The sequence below is a fragment of the Equus caballus genome, chromosome 29, assembly GCF_041296265.1.
Source record: "Equus caballus isolate H_3958 breed thoroughbred chromosome 29, TB-T2T, whole genome shotgun sequence".
NCBI lineage: Eukaryota > Metazoa > Chordata > Mammalia > Perissodactyla > Equidae > Equus > Equus caballus.
The window spans coordinates 22,069,654-22,092,310 of record NC_091712.1 but is presented as its reverse complement, the minus strand read 5'-3'; the positions used below and the strand labels follow the sequence as shown (position 1 = coordinate 22,092,310).

Genomic DNA, 22,657 nt, shown 5'->3' with positions numbered 1-22,657 from the left:
AAACATTTTAATTACCTTAATTAAGAGAAAAGCCTTTCTTCTGAGCATGACCAAAACAGAAAAAAAACAGTGAACATTAAGAACAAAGTTGATAAATTGAATTCTCCATCTCCCCAGCCCCCCAAAGTACACTTCTCCATTGCAGAAGACACTATAACCAAAGTGAATACACCAGAACCACCCGGAGAAAACTCTTGTCAACCTATATGAGGGCAGAGTCTATCCTGTGTTTAAAATCTTTCCTTTTTTCCCAACTTGATGTTATCAGTCTGTCTGTGAAATTATATAGTAATTGCTCAGAATTATTTTATCCACAAAACTACAGTTCAAGACCTAACATTTCATCTAGGTGATTGTTTTTTAATCTCTCTACTTTCAACCTTGGCACTGTGGACAATTTGACCTGAATGATTCTTTGTTGTGGGAGATGGTCCAGTGCAGTGTCACGTTTTTAGTAGCACACCTGACTTCTAGATGCCAGCAGCAGCTCCTTAGTCCTGACAGTCAAAAATATCTCCAAACATTGCCATGTGTCCCTGTTTGGAAACCACAGTTCTGATTGTATTGTCAGCCTATTGAGAGCAGAAGCTGTCCTAGTCATGTCCTAGTCATGTCCTAGTCATCCTATCTCAGTGCACATGGTAACAATTCAATAAATATTTGTTGTATATAAAGGAATAAAGAATGACTTCTCTAAAAATCTTTCCTGCACCAAAAATGCTATTAAATGAAAACTTATGTATATCAAGAATATTTTCTCTGTTAGTTCCTCACTTATGTTACAATGTATTAGATATAAAATGCAACCATGAGTAGAATGGTTTAGATAGTTTCTGAGAAGACTCTATAGGGAGTCTTTCATAACTTGGGTTAATTTTGTGTGCCCCTTCATTGTTATTTTAGGACCTTTTCCTATACTCTTGCTATTGGTGGATAGATTTTTTTTTTAATTAATAGACTTTATTTTTTGAAAAGTTTTTGGGTTGCAGAAACATTGAGCAGAAAGTGCAGAGAGTTCTCATAAGCCATCTTCCCCCCACCTTTCCCTATTATTAACATCTTCCATTTAGTGTGGTACATGTGTCACAGTGGGTGAGCCAATAATGATACATTATTGTTGACTGAAGTCCATAGTTTACATTAGGGTTCATTCTTTGTATTGTACATTTTGTGGGTTTTTTAAAAGAATTAATTTTTTAGAGTAGTTTATATTCACAGAAAAATTGAGAGGGAGGTACAGAGATTTCCCATATACTCCCTGCCCCTACACTTGCGTAGCCTCGCCCATTATCAACATCCCCCACCAGAGTGGTACATTTGTTACAACTGATGAACCTGTGTTGACACATCATTATCACCCAGTCCATAGTTTATGTTAGGGTTCACTCGGTGTTGCATATTTTATGTTGTATTTTGGTTAAATGTGAAGACTCGACTCTACAATCAGACTGTCCAACTGTATCTTAGCCCTGTCACTACTGTGTGATCTTTTCCAAGTTACTTTATCATTTTGTGCCTGACTTTCCCAACCTTTAATATGGAGATGTTAATAATACCTACTTCAGAGAGTAGTGAGAATAGAGAGAAGACATGTAAATGGATTAGAAATGTGCCTGGCACAAAGTATGTGCTTAACACATCTTAGCTGTTATTATCTAATCCATAATATATCAGAAGCGTTCAGGCATCCAACGAAATCTGATGACCATGTTAGGAAAAAGTTTAGGGGAAAATATATTCAGTATTTCAAACTAGGATGCTAGAAATATACCTCCTCTCACCTCCTTTCTCTGCCTCCGTTTAGGTCAGTGGAGTCAGGGAAATTATGGCTCATAGTTCCCAGGCCCTGGCAGGTACCAAAGGCGGGTGGGAGAGGAGGCCTAGCGGGTCAGGGTAAGGGGCAGAGAGACCACAGACAAGAACCCTGGGAGGAGAGGGCTGATAGCAAAGGCAGGAGATCAAGTACTCATGGGGTCAAAGCTTCATTGGGACTGTTTACCTAGTTTTCTCCCATCTTATACTCCATTACTGGTATCAATATTTCTCTGTTCTGCAAATATGCAGCTCCTTTAAAAGCTTTCTTTGGGATTTCGTGTTACCTAACTTTGGAAAACCTGTATATGAAGATTCTCTTACCATTTTCCTCCCTCTTTTTTTTACATTTAGATTCCCCTACTTTTTGGGGGTGCAGAAGGAAGAGGCGAAAGATGCTAGTCCTTACTTCAGTGCCCTTTGAAATTTTGCTAGAAAGGAGGTGTGTTTTTTAAACTAATGTACATATATAACAGTATATAGCCATATATTGAGGTCATAGACTATTGCACTATTAATTAAACTATCAAAAATTAAGGATGCTTTTAAGCCCTAGATCCTAAAATTTGAGAAGAATTTGTAGAATGATAATTCTTATCCTTGAATTTAAAAATCAAGCACAGTGCTCCTCTAAATTCTCTTCTAAAAATTAACTCATATGAAAATTGTGTTCCAATAATTAATTGTACACTAGTGCAAGTTTATATGTTTATTTCATTTATGAAACCATAAAGATGATGGGAGTAATCATTTGAAACAAAAAATTGGTAGAACAATTTAAAAAAATTTTTTGAGAAAACCTTTTATAGCAAGTACTTAAAATGTCATATCCGTTTTCATTTCTATCTTGAAATATTCTTTTATAGCTCTGCAATGGAGGCTCAGTGACTGATCTTGTGAAAGGATTTCTGAAGAAGGGCAAAAGAATGAGTGAGCCCATAATTGCCTACATTTTACGTGAAGCGCTAATGGTAAGGCAATTTAAGTTGTTTGTGCATTAATTATGAGGCAGTTCTAGTTAAATAAAAAATGTGGAGCCTATTTTTAGAAAAATATCACTACATTAGTATTTATTGATGCAAGGGTATATGCAAAATCTGAAATGTTTAGCATAACTAATTCCTTTTTTCCGTTAGAAATCTATCCTTCTTTTGTCAACAGACCTCTGAGTTCTCATCTCCTAAGTGTATTTCTGACGTTGTGATTCTGATGAAGGTAGAGAATGTGTATTTGGAACTAATAGTTAGGTTTTTGTTTGCCATTATTTTAAATCAGTATGTAGAATGTTTTCTTCTATTGAGATCAATATATTTTTAATAAAATATTTGATAACAGCTAAAGAGTATGCTCTGGTTTTGTGAATTTTTATGTAATCCAAAGTAGAAATGATGCACTTTGATTTGACTAACTCAATGTGAAACATTTAAGAATGTTTGAATGTTAATTTTAACATGTATTTCCTGTTGATTTTGCAGAAATGCATCCATCTGAAAAATGTTCCTTTGTTTGATGCTTTCTTGAAGTCCTTGTATATAGGGACTTTTATATAAAATGCTTGCATATAGGGACTTGTATATACAGCCCTGTGGCCTAGTGGTTAAGTTTGGCACGCTCCTCTTCAGAGACCTAGGTTCATGGGTTTGGATCCTGGGCGTGGAGCTACACCACTTGTCAGGCATGATGTGGTGGCAACCCACATATAAAGTAGAGGCAGATTGGCACAGATCTTAGCTCAGGGAAAATCTTCCTCAGCAAAAAAAAAAAAAAAAAAAAAAAAAAGTTATTATATATTTCCCACTTCTAGGGACTTCAGCATTTGCATAACAACAAAACTATCCACCGTGATGTAAAAGGAAATAACATCCTGTTGACCACTGAAGGCGGAGTTAAACTTGTAGATTTTGGTAAGTTTTGCTTGAAATGTGTGAGTTTGGGCAGCAAAATGAGTAGTATGATGTGATTTGATTGCTTTCCATCAGCCTTGCTTTCTAGGCATTGAAAGTAGAGAAAAAACAGTATCTCAATGAAGTAAGAAGGTGCAGAGATTTTTGAAAATTTGGCAAATGAGAAATTCCCAGGAAAAAGAGAAACTTTTGTCAAGTCAGCTAGCTTGTGCCCCTAAGTCCACTGTAACTGTACGTGTGGTTAATTCTCTAAGATAGAGAGCACCCAGATGATTTCCCTAAGCTTCAGTGGTAATCCCACAGCCCTTACTAGTGATTGCTTTACAAATGGGCGTGTGCCCAAATCCGGGATTTTGAGACATGGGGGAAAATCTTCAAAGGTCTCGGGGACATTTCTTCCTTCCTAAGAATGAGGCACAGGCAAAGATGGTCTCTTGCTTCCTTGGACGCTCTGTGTCTTATTGTGATGCCTGAACCTGCGCAGCCGCCTCCGTCTGCCCTGAGTTGTTCCATCCCGAGTGGAAAGGCCACTGTGAGGAAGGCAGAGCTGAGAGACTGGAAGAATGAGGGTCCTTGATGACATAATCGAGCCACTAAATCCGCCAACTTTGGAGCCAGCCCCATCTCTGGACCTTTTGTCCTGTGAGAGAAATTTCCGTATTTACTAAGCCAATTTGGAGTTTCTGTGTCATAGCCAGGGGTACCAGAGTTGATACCTCTACCCTTCATCTGGGCAGTTATTTACTGGTTTTGACAGTGTTTTCCTGCACCTCTTCTCATTTGATCCCAACTAATACACTAGTCCTGTGAGTGGACGACGTTGTTCTAAGAGATCTCAATGTCCTTCAGTCATTCCTCCTCTTCCCTTCCTCCCCTGCCCTCTCGCTGGGTAAGGTCTCCCTCCGTGTGCTTCTGTACCCTGCATGTTTCTCCATTTTTGTCTTTATCACAGAGAATTATAATTATCTATTTGGTCTTTAGAGATAGATCAAGATACTTAGAAATACACGTAGACAGGGTCTTTGAGAGGTGGGATATGTCTTATTTTCTTTTGTAGACCTACTGCTTTGGGGATGGTAGTTCAATGAGTGAGAGTTGAATGAACGAATCTTCCTTCATCCTGCATTTTGGGAACTGAAGCTTAGGAAGATTAATTGATTAACTTTAGAAATCTGTTGTTTTAATATTTAAGTATGTAGCTCTCTAGGAATCTGGCTTAAGTGAGAAATGAATTTCAGAGCATCTAGAGAAGAATGGGTGAGTAACATATCCTTCAAACAGCCGTGCATCTTCCTTTGTTTCCTCAGTTTTGCAAACAACTGAGCAGCAGTGAGTTTCACCGTGAATTCCTGATTAATATCTGGGACGCAGCTAGTGTGTCTTGCTATTGTAGTTTAGAGCTGCGCGTCTGAACAATCTGGCTGGGTTAGGGTACTAACAGGAAATTGTGCTTGACATTTAAAACAGTGACAACAAACACTCTTCGCTGCTCCACAGGAAGGGCCATGACTCTCCTCAGAAAATAATTTTGGCTCCACTCTAACAGACCCAAATGGTGAACTTGATATTTAACTTGAGGTCTCATAATTCTGTTGCTGTAAAAAATGGCTACAGTAAGTATAACCTAGGTTGAAAATTGTTCAAACCAGTGTAAGTAAACATCTTCAGTCATGAAAGAAAGACTCAGTAAACCAGTAGCTTTGAGAAATGCAACTTCTTGGGATACATTCCAAAGTAATCTAGATTATAAACATATACCTAGATAATAAATAAAGGACCTTTTATAGGATATCTTTATAAAGCAGTCGTAAGTTAGAAAGCTGACAAAATGAGAGCTTTGGTTTTAGATTAATTGACTTATACACTTTCAGCAATAATTAGAAAAGAGATCCAGTTGCCTATTAAATGTGTTCCCAGCATCTGATATTAAAATGATATTATTTGCATATAAGATAATGCTTATATTTCTATCCTCCATGGTAAGAGGACACGGATTCAGTTCACCTAAAATAATTCATAGGTTTTCATATGAATTAAAACCCAAGGATGGAGGTGCATGCATAGTGAAACTTCTCAAGGGCAGAAGGAACAAGATGTGATAAACCACAAACTCCAGAATCAAACTGAAAATCGTTGTCCTCGTTTTATGTTTAAATCACATTTTCAGAGAAGGCTGAAGCTAGGTGAAAGGGTTTTAGAATACATTTTATTTGAATTTCTCACCTCATAAAATATATGGTAAGCTCATTATTGGATACTGACGATCTGTACTTGGATGGCCACCAGTCCTCAAAATGTCCAAAATTGAATCCCACCCCCTCATCCATCCCCAGAAATCTGCTTAATCTCAAGTGTTTCGTGTCTTAGAAAAGTCACGAGTATCTACTCAACCCAGAAATCTTCGGCTCATCCTTGGGTCTTCCCCTCCCACGTCTACAGCTAGTCACAAAGCTCTCTTTCTCTGTTAGACATCCCCAGACTCCTCCTTATTGTTCCTGCCTAGTCTAATCGTCATCTTTGAGGGACCTGCAGTTACACGTTACTGAACTCCCTGCGTCTAGTCTCACTGCCCTGCTGCCAGTTCATCCTCCACACCGCAGCCAGAGGGACCTTTCAGAAAGCACGTCTAGTCCTGCCACTCTCTTGCTCAATTTCTGTTCAATGGCTTCCTCTAGACCTTGGGGAGAGGTTTGCCTTATGACCTTCTGTGCTGGCACAGAGCGAGCACTTAACGATTGATGCCTTTTTAATACCCCTTGGTGCTCAGCAGGTACCCTCTCTTCCTATTACCTACTAGGGAGGTCAACCTCTTTCAGTTCCGTAAAGGTGCCACACTCGCGCTCAGTCAGGGCTCTTACACATGTCATTGAGGAGGTACTTTGAAATTTATTCACATGCTTTTCTCTTTTGCCTATCCAAGAACATGGTCTTCACCCCAGTCTGCCTGAGGCATCTCTCTGGGGGGAGATTAAGATTTGTTCCAGAAGGAATGCAAGAAGATGACTGAGGTAATAGTATTTAACATTCCAAAATAGGAATCTGTAGCAAGACCTAGGCTATCTCTTAAGAAAGGACTGTCTAAGTTGTTTTGTCTTCTCTTCAGCTCATGGAGAGAGAATTTGCGGGGATAAACCACAGGGTTTCATGTAAGAGAGAACAGAAAGAAGAGGGAAATTCTTACTGATTCTAAGGTAATTATAGAAAGAAGATATAGAGAAGGAGGTAGGAGAGTGAGAGGAGCTTTAAAAAGTGAAGATGGCAATGAGGGCAGAAAGGAGCGCTTACCCTCACTCTTCCCTCACTGTCATTCCACGGTCCAGAGGAGGCCCCTGCAGAGTCTGCCGCAGTCCAGCTGCATCCTTGTTACCTGGAGATGTAGAGTGAGGAGGTGGAGGAAGCACTCACTCTCACTTTCCCCACACCCTTACCCTTAGTTTCCTGAAATCCAAAAGTAACTGAGAATATGGCTGGGGAGTTTCTAGATGGGGCTGCTGGGGAGGGGCAGTGAGGCATAGAGTAGATCACCTGGGCGAGGTCCGAGCAGGAGTCACAGTCAGACCTCAGAGTGTTCTCAGCTCCAGCTTGAGCCAATCTGAGCCTTCCTCTGCCAGGAGCAACTTCAGGAAGCCCTGCCTGCATGAGGAGCAGAGACCATGAGCTCACCAGATGCAGATGCCAGCATGGGAGGCCAGTGGGGCACCTAGCAGCAGGGCAGACAAAGCCACATGGTCCAAAAGGCTAGAAACCCACCAAGCCTGAGGACCCTCTCTCTGCTCCCTGCCACAAAGTTTGTAAGCCATCCCTCTTCCTGTACAGACAGTTCCATCTTCAGGAGAGAAAGAGGAGGAGGGACACCATGTAAGAGAGGGAGCAAGCACTTTTATCTAAGAGAGACGGAACTCTATCTAGAAGGACTTATGGGTTTGTTGGGTCTGACTAAGCTTTACTTCCCTTGAGCCAGTGGGTAGGAGGGTAGAGAGAAACCATAATAGTTACAGGGAAATTGAAGAAATTACAATTTCTCTGCTTATCTAAGTATAGTGTCATTAAATTTTGTGACCAGTTACAAACATGATGCTGCTTTCCATGCATAGAAACTGTTCCCACTGCTGCCCCAGCTAACTTCTGTTTGCCTGGCTGAGTGCCTCCCCAACGCCTTATACTTTGATAGGCACTCGGTTGTCGCACTTGATTGTAATCCTGTGTTTAATTTGACCACCTTCCCTGCTAAGCGGTAAGCTTCATGACCACAGGGTCTCTGTCTGGTCTCTCACTTTGTCCCTAGCACCAAGCATGGTACTGGCACATTGAAAGTGCTCAGTAAATACTTTAGGATGAATGAAGAAATGGGAGGTGGGACTTTCCGTACAACTGTGTGGCTGCGAGAAAGTTGCTTAAAATCTCTCAGGACGTCTATCTGCTCATCTTTGGGTGTGAAAAAGAAGTCTGTACCTTGTACGGCTGATTACTGTGAAGAGTAGATGGGATGATATGGGTCAACTATTTAGTATAGTTACTGACACTTTATAATTTAAAAAATCTGAGCTATTACCATCACTATGAAATCATATTCTCACTTAGCCTCTAAGTCAGTGTCGTACACATAGTAGGTACTCTATAAATAGTAAATAGTTGCTAAATATGAAAATCTGAGTTCCTGAAACAGGTGCCTCTTTCTGTTTCGAAAAACCAAAAATAGTAAATCCAGTATTACTTAAAATATCAGGCTACTTAATTACACTAAAAGTAAAATTCAGTTTGTTAATACTAGGAATACAGCCTTTAAGAAAATCTTTTGTGTTTTTGTTAAGTGGAATATGCTTTTATAAAAAACCACCAGACACCTCAGAGAGTAAAAAGACAAGTGAGCTTGTAAACATTATTAATGAAATACATTAGCTGTCGTGGGTATACGATCAACCAATAAATACTATGACCTCCCAGGAGATAAACCCCTTTAGGCAAGTCAACTAGTGTTTGAAAAAGCAGTCCTTATCTGGAATACAAAATGAAAGAGAGGCTAAATTTAAAGGGCAGTTCTCAGTTCTCATTTCTATGGATCTCTCTCTGGGGAACTTCATTTCTAATAGGATAGTTAACATTTCAATACCAAAGTACAGAATGTACTTTTTGTGATTTATTTAGACATCGTTCTTATGACAGGGTATTTTATGGCTTTAAATTTCTTATTACCCACATGCCCAATTTTAGATCAAATCCCCAATGAGTAATGTAGGTCAAAGAGAAGTTGTGATTTATTTGTTAATAACCCCGTTTTTAGCATCAAGTGAAGCAATTACACCTGAACTTAAAAACTATGAAGTTCCCTTCATTCCTTTTTCTTTCTGGATAATTTAGAACAAAAGCTGTTAGGTGGGGCCAAGCACGCATGGGAGTGGGGGAGTGCAGCTCAGCACGTGGTTTGGAGCCTGAGACCAGTAAAGAAGGTGTCCATGCAGCGACAGTGGTGGTAGCGGTGGCTGAGCATGGGGTGCTGAGTCCCCAAAGTGGGACAAGGAGAACATCTGTACAGGGGGATGGTGGTGACCGCATATGGGTTGTCAGTGCCTGAGTAGGAGTCAAGATGGAGACAAGAGATTGGTTACATAAAGGGGACTAAATTTACTGAGGACAATGGGAGCCAGGTTTCTTACTGGGAAGAATTACAATTATGGAAAGGGAGAACACTGAAGCCAATGGTGTCGAACTGGAATTGGAGGTATCAATGTGAACTTATGGTTTTCAATATATAAAAACAATTGTAAAAAGACATATAATGTAAAATGTATGTGGTGTGTGTGTGTGTACATGTTACCTAGCTATTTCCACAAGAAGGCATGCAAGCATTGATGCCCCGAGAGCAAGCGCAACAAGCACCTAGCTCTTAGTTTTTGAATACAATTCTTAACTAAAAAAGAAGCCAGGATTCTTGGGGAAAGGCTGATTTTAAAGAAGCCAGGATTCTTGGGGAAAGGCTGATTTTAAGGCTATGCAAGACAAGCCTGGAACTTATTGTGCCAAAAAGTAAGGAAATGTTCAAAGAATGATGGAGACGTTTCAAAAGAACACGGTAGCCAAATTGAAGCAATTCTTACTGCCCAAATCTGGGACAATTTGAGTGTAAAATAATTATAATACTGATGGTAATGATGGTAATCCGTTGAATAAAATAGAAATCCATTAATCCATACTTGCATCTTAACATACATAAATACATGAATGGAAAGAAGCAAAAGCTTTTCCTTACAGAAGAATGCCAACTAGTGACATAGAAGGAATGATGGAATTTAAAAAATTATCCTTTGGCAACCATCATAGTAATAATTAATTCAACCAAAAGTTTCAATGGATGCTAAAACTAATGGGTTAAGTTTTGATTAAAAATAGGATATTTATGTGGTCTCAAAATACCTCTCCACAAAATGCTTAATTACAAAGGAAAAAGAGAAATTTTATAGGGGAGAAGCCTGGCAGACACAAACTTTATCAAGTGATCAAAGTGAACACAACTAGTAAAGGGACAAAGGAAAATCATGTACCACCTGACAGCATGCAATGAGAAGACCTCAGTGTCACTTCTCTGATATTCCTACCAAAAATGTAATCATGAGGGAATATCTTGACAAATCCAAATTTAGAAACATTCTACAATATAGCTGGCCTGAAATCTTAAGAAAGATCAAGGTCATGAAATTTAAGGAAAGATTAAGAACTCCTCCAGATTGAAGGAGACTAAAAAGACGTGACAAGGAAATGCAACATATGATCCTGAATTGGATCCTTTTGCTGTAAGGACCTAGTTGGGACAATTGATGAAATTTGAATGAAGTCTAAAGTTTAGATGGTAGACATGTATCAGTGTTCAGCTTCCTGATTTTATGAGTTGTGTTGTGGATATGTAGGGGAATGTCCCTGTTTGTACGCTGAAATATTTGAGGGTGAAGCAGGATCATAGAGCCCACTTACTGTCACATGGTCCCAGAAAAAAAATTATTTGTACTTCTGTTGCCTGCTTTTCTCTAAGTTTGAAATTATGTCAAAAAAATTATTTTTATACTATGGATTGGAGTTAGAGACTTAGCGTAGAAGTCTAAAGACATTAATATATATGTCTAAAGATATATTGAAGATCTTAAAAATTTGTGAGGTAGTGTTTTATAGAAAGAAATGATATGTTGAAAAAAAAACTAGAGGGAAGAACCGTTTTTAAATGTTGGTAGAGCTTCAGAATTTTCATACCTACACAAAAAATTAATATTTTACTCAGAATATATTTTTGTACTTTGGGGAGGTGACCTTTACATTATTTGAAAGGAAAGAATCTATAATTCTTCCCTTATATAAAGCAAAATCATGAATAAATGGACTCTTTCTTTTAGAACTTTGTGGTTCCTGCTGAACTTATGGACTCAAGTGTTCCAAAGTTGAATTAAGCTATTCAATGTTATAGATAATGTTGTATGTCTTAGTCATGGGTCTTTTAGTTGGAAGGACCAGAAACCCAAACTAACTTCAGAAAAGAGAAAGATACAGAAGGCAATCTCATAGATACGAAAGACAGGGCTCAGGAGACCAGGGCTGAGACGGGAGCATGGAAGGCAAGAACCACGACTGCTTGCTGCCTCTTACCCTCTCACTGGAGGAGCAAGGTCTCTCCTCTCTCTTTCTCTTTGACTGTCTCCAGACCAGCCTCTGGAATTTTCATGTTGCCCATCAAGTCGACTCAAAACTATCAGCCTCAGTCTTCCCAGTCTATATGACTTTATGAGTCCCAGTGCCAATAGCTAACTTACCCAGACTTTTAGCACCTCAAATCAAAAGGAATTTGCAATGGGAAAGGGAGCTCTGTTGGAGAGGCTGGATCAGATAGCCCCTTTTGCTCCAATCAACTATGGCTGGGGGATGGGCTGATGTGGTACAAGCAAGGCTACCTGGGCCTTCCTAGTCTGCAAGTAACTGTAGATAAAGAAAGATTTTTTTAAAGAAGGCTATGGTAACAGACAGGTAAGTAGATTTTCTCGAGAATATTTTTTTCTTATTGATGTGCCCTGCCCTATATTCTGAGATAAGATGTTCAAAATTTTACTTTTGTATTGTTGAAATTCAATTGCATAACTAAAGTACTCCAAAAAATTATATTACGAAGATAAGAATGGATTTAAGACATTTTGAAAGAGTTTTTATTTACCAACAGATAAAAGAAAACTTTATGTCTAGGGATTTACTTAGCACAAAAACAAACTAATAGCTCAATGCAGCTGTAAAGATTTTAATAAAATCTACCAGGTGTGCTTTTCCATGGTCTGATAACTTTAGGTAAACCAAAGAGGACTTTCCTTATGTTATTTAAGAATTATCTCTTTGCCCACTTAGTTTTTCTTATTGTGAAGTAAGTGTTTTGGACTAGAGCCAAATAATCTTAGTCTGCAGCTTTAAATTTTGATTCCTGAAGAGCTTCAAGCAAATAGAAGATTTTTATGGTGGGGCGGGAGACAGGACAATGGGAGAGGTGAATGGAGGAAAAAAGGAATGAAAGCATAAGATAAGAGATCAGTGATAATAGTGTACCATGAATGAGGAGTATCATATAGACTCAACTCTCTGTAGGTGAGGCCCAGTCCTGTCCATATAAACACGCATACAAAGTCATACAAAATCAAATGGTGCAGACGGCCCTGGGTGCATAGTTCCTATGTCCAAAGCCAAAGAGAGTACAACGAGCAGTGTGATCTTGATGTCTTTAGAGAAAGCTCTACATAGTCTCCATGATGAGCTATGAGCTGGGTATTAAAGAAGGGGAAAGATGGAATGCCAGATGGACTGGAGAGAGGGCGGACTTTCAAGAGAAATCACGTTAGTATTGATAGGAGTGGTGGTTGCGTAGAATCGGCTACCTTCTGTCATCTTATAGACTCATCGAATGTTAAAGCTGGAGATAACCTTGAATATCATTTGGTATATTAAGTACAGGAATGTCAGAAGATTTTTTATATCCCTTTTATGCAAAACGTTGTGTGAATATGAATTTCCTGATGAGAAAATCTAAAGCTTTCATGAGACTAAGTAGTTTGTGACTCCAAACTAGTAAAGAATCATCAATTTATTCCAGTCTCCTGAATTAACAATGACACAAAAGCCTAGGCCCACTGTGAGACAGACCTGAACTAAAATGCCATGGATCACCTGCCCACTGTAAGCCCCTGCTCTGACCGGAGGAACATAGTGACATTTTGGGTCTCTTGGAATTAGCGTGAATTCAGAGTTAGGGTCCAGTAATCCTTGGAAAGTCTAATTATGTCCTTTTACCCAAAGCACAGTCACCCTGGTAAAAGGCCGTATGTCCGTTTGGGAAAGCCTGAGAGAAAGATTAACAGTATACGTTTTTGGCAGTGTACTGGCGTCCTTCCTCAAGGGGCCACCCTCCTCTTCATTAAAGGGGTTCTGCATCTGTAAACTAGCTCAAATCTTGGAATTGATTGAGGGACCATGACTGACCTTTTATGATTCAAGTTAGAATTTTGTTCACTTGACTTAAGACTATTTTGCGTATACAGATCAAGTAATAATTTAGTAGTCTTCGCTTGTTTTGCTTCTAGGAACACCAAACTTAACTGGGCAACACCGTAGGTCTCTGCAAGTCGGCCTCCTCTGATTACTGATTTGACTCTGCTGCCCGTTATGGTAAACATGCCCACCTTGCCTTTGGCAGTTGGGGGCCACCACTTGGCCCCTGCCACTCTGTGACCCAGTTACTCCTATTGCATTTAGGTTTCCCAGTTCAGTGGCATCAGTTCTCATTGTAAGTCCTAGCTGACAGGGAAGAGTGATAACAGCTCTACAAGGATACTGGGGCTCCCCTCAAAAATTTATTTCTCACAGTTTTGTTGCAAGTGTGTTCTCCAGACCATGTTGGGTAAGTAGGTCTTAAATGACTAACATTTCAATCTTCCTAAGCCTTTGAGTCCCTTCCTTTGAGTAAACCAGTGTAGTTCTGGCATTTCAAGTTCATTTACTGGGGTCTGCTTTTTGGTCCATGTCTGAGCCAACCAACCAAACAAACTAGTGGAGCCCTTTCCAGCTCCCCAGGCTGCAATATTAAATGCAAAGGCTCTGCTTGGTGAACCCTGTTCCAGAACTTCAGCCTGATCCAAGTTTATGTTCCTTTCGCCATTATCCCACACCCTTAATATCCATTCCCACACATAGTCCCTGAATTTCTGTCTGTATACATTAGGAAAATCAAGTAGTTCTCTGTACTACTGTACCTCCTCTTTAGGATCCTGCAGAGACTTGAGTCTTGTTATAGGTTTAGAAGCAAAGAGAAGTGGTTGGGGTGGGTCCTAGGGGAATGAGCATGTAAGGCAACTACCTCAGAGGAGGCTATTATAGTTTTCTCAGGTAATGCAAAGTTAATCTCCTCAGCTGGGGATAGAGAGGTGCGTCTACTGGCAAAGACAACTCATCAGCATTTAGGGGTTCAAAGTTGCTTCAAGAGGATCTTTGCATATGCCCATATTCTGGTTTTCGGGATCCCATTCCTTCCCAGTCAGTGCCCTCACTTTAACAGTAGACACCTTGTGAGGTTGGGATTTCAGTTTGCATCGTGATTCAGTTGCTTGCAGGATGAGATTCTGGGTGTGGTTTTCAGTGGTCTCAGCTCTGTGGCTATGGGAGAGAAGGGTCTCTTTCAAGGCTGACACAGAAGCTTTCGGGTCAGTTATGCAGCCCTCGAGCTGGGGATTTGAATCCCTGAGGTCATCCCTTTCTTTCCACACTTTGTCCAATGACTTTAGAAGAAACCAACCAATCTCATTTTACACGTTAGTTTGACAAAAATGTTCAAAAGTAGCAAATACATGGTCACCCTAAACTGTGCCTCTTATAAGGGTTTGATCACAGGTGTCCACTGTTGATATTTTGTGTGTGTCTGTTGCCACATCATGCCATGGACTATCCGTGCTCTTTTTAGTACTGGGAATAGAGCCAAAAGTGTCTTTAAATCTAATCAGATTAGACAGCCAATTCTAGAGACTCCAGCATCACTTCAGAAAACTCATCTTTAAGATTCTGTTCCTCCAGATCCATTCTCAGTACCAAAACCTATACTAGTTGGGGTTCTCCAGAGAAACAGAACCAAAAGGATGAGTGTGTATATATAGAGAGAGAGACTCATTTTAAGGAATTGCCTCATGCAGTTGTGGAGCTTGGTGAGTCCAAAATCTGATGGAGTGGGCTGGCAGGCTGGAGACCTAGGGAAGAGTTGCGGTTTAAGTCCAAAGACAGTCTACTGGCAGAATCACTTCTTGCCCAGTGGAGGTCTGTCTGTTCTCTTACGGCCTTTCACTGATTGGATGAGGCCCATCCACATTATGGAGGGTATTCTGCTTTACTCAGAGTCCACTGATTTAAATGTTAACCTCATCCAAAAAACACCTTCGCAGAAACATCCAGAATAATGTTTGACCAAATGTGTGGGTGCCAAGGCCCAGTCAAGTTGACACATAAAATTAACCATCACACTGTATTAACTTCATCTACAAAATGAGGATATTAGATGGTATAATAAATTCTACGGCCCCTTCTTGTTATAAAATTTCTGTATTCTTATCACTTCAATTCTAATTCCTGCAGTATCTGCAGTATTTTGTTTTTAACAACAGCAACAACAAACCCATGCTCTTCCCTTTGCTCTGAGATATCAAAGGGTTTACTGTACGGTAAATCGAGTTCCCTGAAGTCGTCTGGTCTGTTTGAACCACTTTGGAAAGCACACATCTGATGTGTCTTCTGACTCCGTAAGACCCTAAGAGAACTCCTGACCAAAAGAGTGAAGCCTGCACATTTTTCTCCCTAGAAACAGGAGTTATGCAATAGGGAATGGAGTTGCTGCACAGCCATCAAACAGCCCAGGAAGCCCTATTGCAGGGGCCTCAAATAGTGTGAAAATTCCCCAGCAGTGAAATGAAAGCAAAGGGCTAAAGAATCATTAACATGAACCTCCTTAATGCCTTGGGGCTTTGACTTGTAATGAATTCTTGCCCTCCCTCCTAGCCTGTTTTCTGTTCAGTCTTGGTCTTTCTTTGGCCTCTTGTTCCTTTCAGTATCCTCTTGCTATCTGAACTTTCTGCCTGGAATTTTCCACCCTTTAGCATCTTCTCCCTTGAGATGCTTATGTAACTGTTTACCTTGGTGACTTATTCCATCAGTTCCTCTCTGGACAAGATGATTTTTCTAATCTTCTTTACTTCCTAGGGCTACTGACCTCATAATTTGGATTCCTGTTACCTTTGAAAGTAACTTATTTCAATCATTTTTGATAGAGTTTTGCATTTTTCTACCTACTTAGTTACTTTTCTTGGGAGAATTTATACTAAGTAAAAATGCCAATTGGCCTCAGGAAACTCATTTTTCTCTCTGGCTGAAGTTTACTAACCTGAAAATGAACAGGTTAGATTTTATGACCATTCACTTGCCTTTCAGCTCTGAAGCTATTTGGTTGTGTAGGTAAGATGCTCTTGAGGTTTAACAGTCATTGCAGAAGCATTCAACAAACATGAAATTCGGTGACTGCCTTCCTCTGTCACTCTGTCGTAGTTGGCTGTGTGTCCTGTTTTGAATGCGATAATCTGATATTCTCAGATTCAAGGACTTCTTATTCTACCTAATTTCATTTTTCCTTTTTCACTTATTTTGAGGCTTTGTTTTTCCTTCTCCACATTCTGAGCTGAATTTTTCTTGTTTCTAGTCTGTTTGCAGGAACCAGGCATAAAACATTCTGCAGGATCCCAAAAGACACTAAATGATATATAAGCCTCCAAGAGCATTGTAATTCGTTACCCAAATACTCCTTAGACCAGTGGTCTCTGAAGGGAGTGTCAATACCAGGGTATTTACAAGACATCATTGGAGTGCAGAAGAAATGCTTGTACCTCTATTATAGTTATTTAAATCTCATCCTTTAAAATTGTCTTCATGTATCTATTTCATAATGTATATATTAATATGCTAGTAAATACTTAGAGAATAGTCTATCTCTGTCTATGTAGAGTATGCATGCTCAAAAGTTTCTTATTGGATGGATTATTTCTCATTAGGATGTGTGATTAAAGAGTTTGGAGGCCAAACGTTTGCCTTAGAAAATTCTTATTCTCATATTAGTGTAAATGTATAAATGTAATATGATTTCATGTTAGTAGAAAGCCTAGTGACTTTTAGGCTTCGTAAACTCATTATTGACTGTGACCCTTGTTAATTTGCTCTGCTATATGTAAAATCATTAGGGACTTGTATTAGTCAGGGTTCCTTGGTTGTAAGCAACAGAAACTAACTGTGACAACTTAGGCAAGGATACTGAAAACGACTCGGGCTGGCTTACAAAATCAAGGGAGAACCTGGGTGGTCTGGCCTCCTAAGAATAGAACTATGGCAGCCCTGGACCTCAGGAGCAGCATCCCCTGGGATAATGCTTAGAGTCCTGCCATTGGTTGACTCAGCTCTAGATGCTTCCCTTCCTGAGTGTGTCCACTTGATATTCATATTTCCAAGAAAAGAGTCTGAATGCTCTACCTTGGGTCACATGCCACACCCCTAGAAACCTCTTCAGAGAATCCTTCCATCTTTACTGCCTGCGGAGTGTGGAGGGAACATCCTTGCCTGCCCTCCATGTTTATAAATTCAGACATCAGTCCATGACTACTTGATAAAACATGCCAATTCTAGTGACATATCTTTTCTTCCTGGAGAAAGAGGAAAATAGTATCACATGATTAGTCTAAAATGTCGCTTTTTTGCCAGGAGCAAGACTTTTGATTTTTTACTTGATTTTGGTTTTATTTCTTCCCTTTTGCATTTTAGTTAAATGACATTTGAATTTTTAAACTATCTTTATGAAATTGAAAGAAAAATGTCCAGCAAGGATCAAATATAATTTAAATTGTTTTCGTAAATAATTAGAAACCTTTAGAAAAAATTTTAGTAAATTTATAGTCAAATTTTAAAATCTACTTACTCTTCCCACTTATATCAATTACTATACTCTGATACTATCATTAAATTCAAGCTTCATCATTTCTGCCTTTATTTCATAGAAAAAGAAGATAAAATGTTTAGATTTAAATTTAATTTTCCTGAAAGGAAAAATGCCTGGAGCAGAGGTAGAGAGAGGATGTATTTTGGAGAAATGTGATATTAAGTGCTGATTCCTTTCTTCAGATAATCTGTTAGAAAATATTTAAGGAAGAACCTTCAAGCACAGATAAGATAATCTCCTTTGAATTTGAAAAATGATTTAGTGAGGGTACTTTTTCTGTCAAATAATCATTTTTAAAGACAAAATTTGAAGGCCATAGTTAAGGATTCTATTTAGGGTAGGATTTATATGTACGCAAAGTAGGTCATTACGAGATGCAGTTAGCGTGGAACCAAAGCATACTGCCTGAATACGGCCTTTCAATTTCATGTAAATGTCAAATGCCATCTTGGAGGAATCAAATATATCCAGTTTTAAATCTCAATTAGAGCCTTTGTTCTACTTGGCTTATAAGATAAACAGCCGGAGCCTAAACCAAACGTGATACCCAGGAGGCACTTTTCAAAACAGGGAATTCAGAGAGTGAAAGCCGACGATTTGGGTAGAACCCATCACGTTGGGAGCAGGGCAAGGGAAGCAGCACTATAGAACCAGAGGTAACCAGGCCCGGCGTGAGGAGCAGGAGTGGGAAAAGCAAGGAGAGGGACTCTGCTCCTGACTTTCTGAAGGGTCAGTTATGATTCTGTCTAACCAGGAGGAGCTGATGGGATGGCACGATTGAAATATTTGGTTATACCCCTTCATTGTAGTCCTTCTGTCATCATCTCTAAAGAAAAAGAACTGGTTCTGTTAATGGCGTTGGTTGGAATAGATGTAGTTAATTTCAGACTTCTGGTCACATGTGATTTATCCAGAGTTGATAAATGGAAAATAATGTTATTCACAAGTCACCTACTACGTGCATACCACCATATAAAACACTCTCAGATTCACCAGAATTTGGTAGTGAGCAGAGGGAGGAAGAGGAAGAACGGAAGCATACCATTCAAATAACAATTACATGCCAAAATAGGCAGTGCAGGCAAATATTTTAAAATGCAGAAAATCAAAAGAAACAGAGGTTAGTATGACCAGGAGCAGATTAAAAGTCAGCATGGGGGAACTAAATCTTGAAATGGGGCTTTAAGGATGGATAGGTGGGGTATGAGAGAGAGAAAATAGGAGGACTATTCATATTTTGGCTGTGCAGAAATCCTGACTTAGGATCCTTTAATGTGAAATTGAAGTCCAGTGGCAGCTTTAAGGCAACAGCATTTTAATATTAGTTTGTGAGCAAATTTGTTGCAATTGGAATCTCTTTACATGAGTAATTAATGCAAGAAGTAATTCTCATCTCCTCCTCCCAGGTGTATCTGCACAGCTCACCAGCACCTGGCACCGTCGGAATACATCTGTAGGGACACCATTTTGGATGGCTCCTGAGGTCAGATGGAGTTTTGAGGGGGACAATGTAATATTTGATCCTTTCTGATTTTTCATGCATACTCTATCTCCACTTGTGTTTTGGAATATTCTAGAAGAAAATGTCAGTTGTGTTGTTTTTATGTGAGATTTTTGCATGTGTGAGGAGGAACATGGGAGGTGCTCAGTAAATGGCCTGTGAATGAATATATAAATAAGTGAAGGATTGAATGAATGAGTGAATCAGATAAGGTAAAGAGAAACTACTTGCAGCCTTAATTTTTCATTAGATTTACTTTTAATTGCTTAGTGTGTATCTATGTTAATGATATTTAGGTTCTGTTTTTAAGCTTAATAGAAAAATTATGAAAACCCCTACCCTTTGTTTAAGATCACATTGAGGTCCATTAACCTATATAGCAGGTTCCCACATGAGTCCCTCAGCTTGGGGCCTATGTTCGGCTTCAATAGATTCTTTTCACCGTTGCCTTTGGGAAGTTGTAGATAAACCACTGAAATAGTTGAGGGAAGAAGTTTTCCAGGGTCACATTTTCTCCCCACAGTCCCTGTTAATGCCTTTAATCTTTTTAATTATGTTTATCAGTAAAGACACTTATGTTTGAAAACTGTCTCTGAAGCCTTTGGGAAAAGCTCTGCTATTTTTCTACAATTTTCTAGGGAGTGAAGGGAGGAGAATTAATTCAAATACAGTATTAATATTGCAAAACCTTCGAATTAAATTTGTTTGCAGATTAAATTGTGGTGTACTGTTTCTATTTTAATATGAATTCAATTATTACTTGCAAAAAAAAGTTAAAATGCAAACATAATATAAACTGTGGAGAAAGGATTAATTATCTTAAGAAACTTTAAAAAACTCCGATGGATTCAAAACTTTTTAACAGGGAGTTAAACAGAATAAAAATAGAAAGCATGGTCATGTAAGCAAAAAGAAAATTGAGTTAGAGAAGCTCAAATAAGAGTTTCTTCACCGTTTGTTCCGATATATTACTAGTATTTTAAAAGCTTATGAAAAAGTCAAGAAATGAGAAATTAATAAAATATAGCTATAATATTAAACATTGCATCTTATTTGCATATATTAATAATTAATATAAGAAATACTGTTATAAAGGCAAGGAAAACAGGATTGAAACAAAAATACAACCCACCAACTGGGAAAAAATATTTGTAAATCATATATCCAACAAAGGGTTAATCTCCATAATATATAAAGAACTCACACAACTCAACAACAAAAAATCAAACAACTTCATCAAAATATGGACAGGAGATATGAACAGACATTTCTCCAAAGAAGATATACAGATGGCCAATAGGCACATGAAAAGATGCTCATCATCACCGATCATCAGGGGAATGCAAATCAAAACTACACTAAGGTATCACCTTACACCCATTAGAATGGCTAAAATAACTAAGACAAAAACTAACAAACATTGGAGAAGTTGCGGAGAAAAAGGAACCCTTATACACTGCTAGTGGGAATGCAAACTGGTGCAGCCACTATGGAAAACAGTATAGAGATTTCTCAAAAAATTGAAAATAGAAATACCATATGACCCAGCTATCCCACTACTGGGTATCTATCCAAAGAACTTGAAATTAGCAATTCAAAGAGACCCATGCACCCCTATGTTTATTGTGGCATTATTTACAACAGCCAAGACATGGAAGCAACCTAAGTGCCCATCTACTGATGACTGGATAAAGCAGATATGGTGTGTATACACACACACACACACACACACACACACACACACACACACACAATGGAATACTACTCAGCCATGACAAAGGGTAAAATCATCCTATTCACAATAACATGGATGGACCTTGAGGTTATTATGTTAAGTGAAATAAGCCAGATAGAAAAAGACAATCTCTGTATGACTCCACTCGTATGTGAAAGATAAATAAACACACAGACAAAGAGAACAGATCAGTGGTTACCAGAGGGGAAGGGGGTTCAGGGGTAGGCACAAGGGGTAAACTGGTGCACCTATAATATGACTGACATTATAATGTACAACTGAAATTTCACTGAAATTTTAATTTCATTATAATGTACAACTGAAATAAGTTGTAAACTATTATAACCTCAATAAAAAAGTTAAAAAAAACTGTTATAATATTTATATTATATAATTAATATCAAATAATTAATAGTCTAGCTTTTTATTTTTCATATGTTAATTTATGGTCAAAAAGCCATTCTTATATGTTTAAGTTTGCTAGTTAGTAAAAACAATTTTGATTAGTGGATCTTGGGACCACTCTAATCTACGAATAAAAGGAAGTATTTTGATCTAAAATGTAATTACCAGAGTATTAAATGAGTTAATAATTAAAATTGACACTTCTTAATATGCAGTTACTAGACAGTCATTTTACTAAGTCATTATTTATTATTAATAAACCTACTGTAGCACAAACAGAACTTGAAAGTGCTTTCCTGTGTTGCAAACCAATGGATATTAAATAAAAGAGAAAGATTCACTGCGGTCTTTTCAAGTTGTGTAAATATGCGTTCAAGATTTTGTATGTATTGTATTAATTTCTGTCATAAGCAACTTCCAATTTGTGAATCATTGGCAATATTTCAATAAATTCTCGTTAATCTTGAACTGTTGAAGAATGTGTTTTGAATAACCAGCTGTCTAGTTAATGAAGACATCCCTTATATACCAAATCTATTTATTAATGACAAATTTCTAGGAATTAGAAAGCAATAAGGTAAATAAATTTAATATATTCTCCATAATCAATAGCATGGAATTATTTTAGTGTTTTTGGGGCCTCAGAGGCAGCTTGTTCAAATCAATTATCAGTTGAAAAGTGAGATTCTTGACTTGATATTTTTTAATTAAATTTTAGATCAAGGATGGGTGTTTGCAGGTTACGTAAAGCTATCCTTCCCAAACTGAAGTATGTGTGAGTCAGGATGAAGGGGACAAGGGAAAGAGTGACCGTGGTAGGTGACTGTATAGCTTTTTGTTCAAGCCGTGACACTCTGGAGAGTGGAAGAGGATGGTATTTATCATGATTCTAAGAAAGCAAACCAAACACGGCTCAGGCACACTGGGGCATAAATTCACCCGAGCCTATGGGGAGACATTCCCTGACCCACATGTGTGAAGCCATAAAATAATGAATTATCCTGAAGCAACAATTTTACTAGGAAAAAAAGCCTAGTGGGGCAAAACCCATTATTTTTATAAGAGGCAGACAAAAATATATTACACAACAGAATGGAAAATTCATATGAATGTATTTTTTATTTGTAACAGCTTTATTGAGATATAATTCACATACCATATAATTCACTCATTTAACATGTACAATTCAATGATTTTCAGTGTGTATTCACAGGGCTGTGCAACCATCATCACAATCTAATTTCAGAACATTTTTATTCCCCTGAAAAGAA

The 22,657-nt window shown here is 38.5% G+C and overlaps 1 protein-coding gene across 21 annotated transcripts in view; it reads left to right on the top strand.

The window, feature by feature from the left end:
- MYO3A (myosin IIIA) overlaps positions 1-22,657 on the top strand; it is a 218,021-nt gene that overhangs the window by 35,562 nt on the left and 159,802 nt on the right. For 18 of the 21 annotated variants that reach the window (XR_011433841.1, XR_011433842.1, XR_011433843.1 and 15 more), the window contains exons 5-7: positions 2,679-2,783; positions 3,617-3,716; positions 19,152-19,228. Coding sequence is in view for 15 of the 21 variants with exons in the window: in XM_070254779.1 (XP_070110880.1) it covers positions 2,679-2,783; positions 3,617-3,716; positions 19,152-19,228 (282 nt within the window). In the remaining 6 variants the exon portion in view is untranslated. Of the gene's footprint in view, positions 1-2,166; positions 2,255-2,678; positions 2,784-3,616; positions 3,717-19,151; positions 19,229-22,657 lie in introns of all 21 variants that reach the window. The other 3 variants (XM_070254775.1, XM_070254774.1, XM_070254783.1) reach the window with 1 other exon arrangement.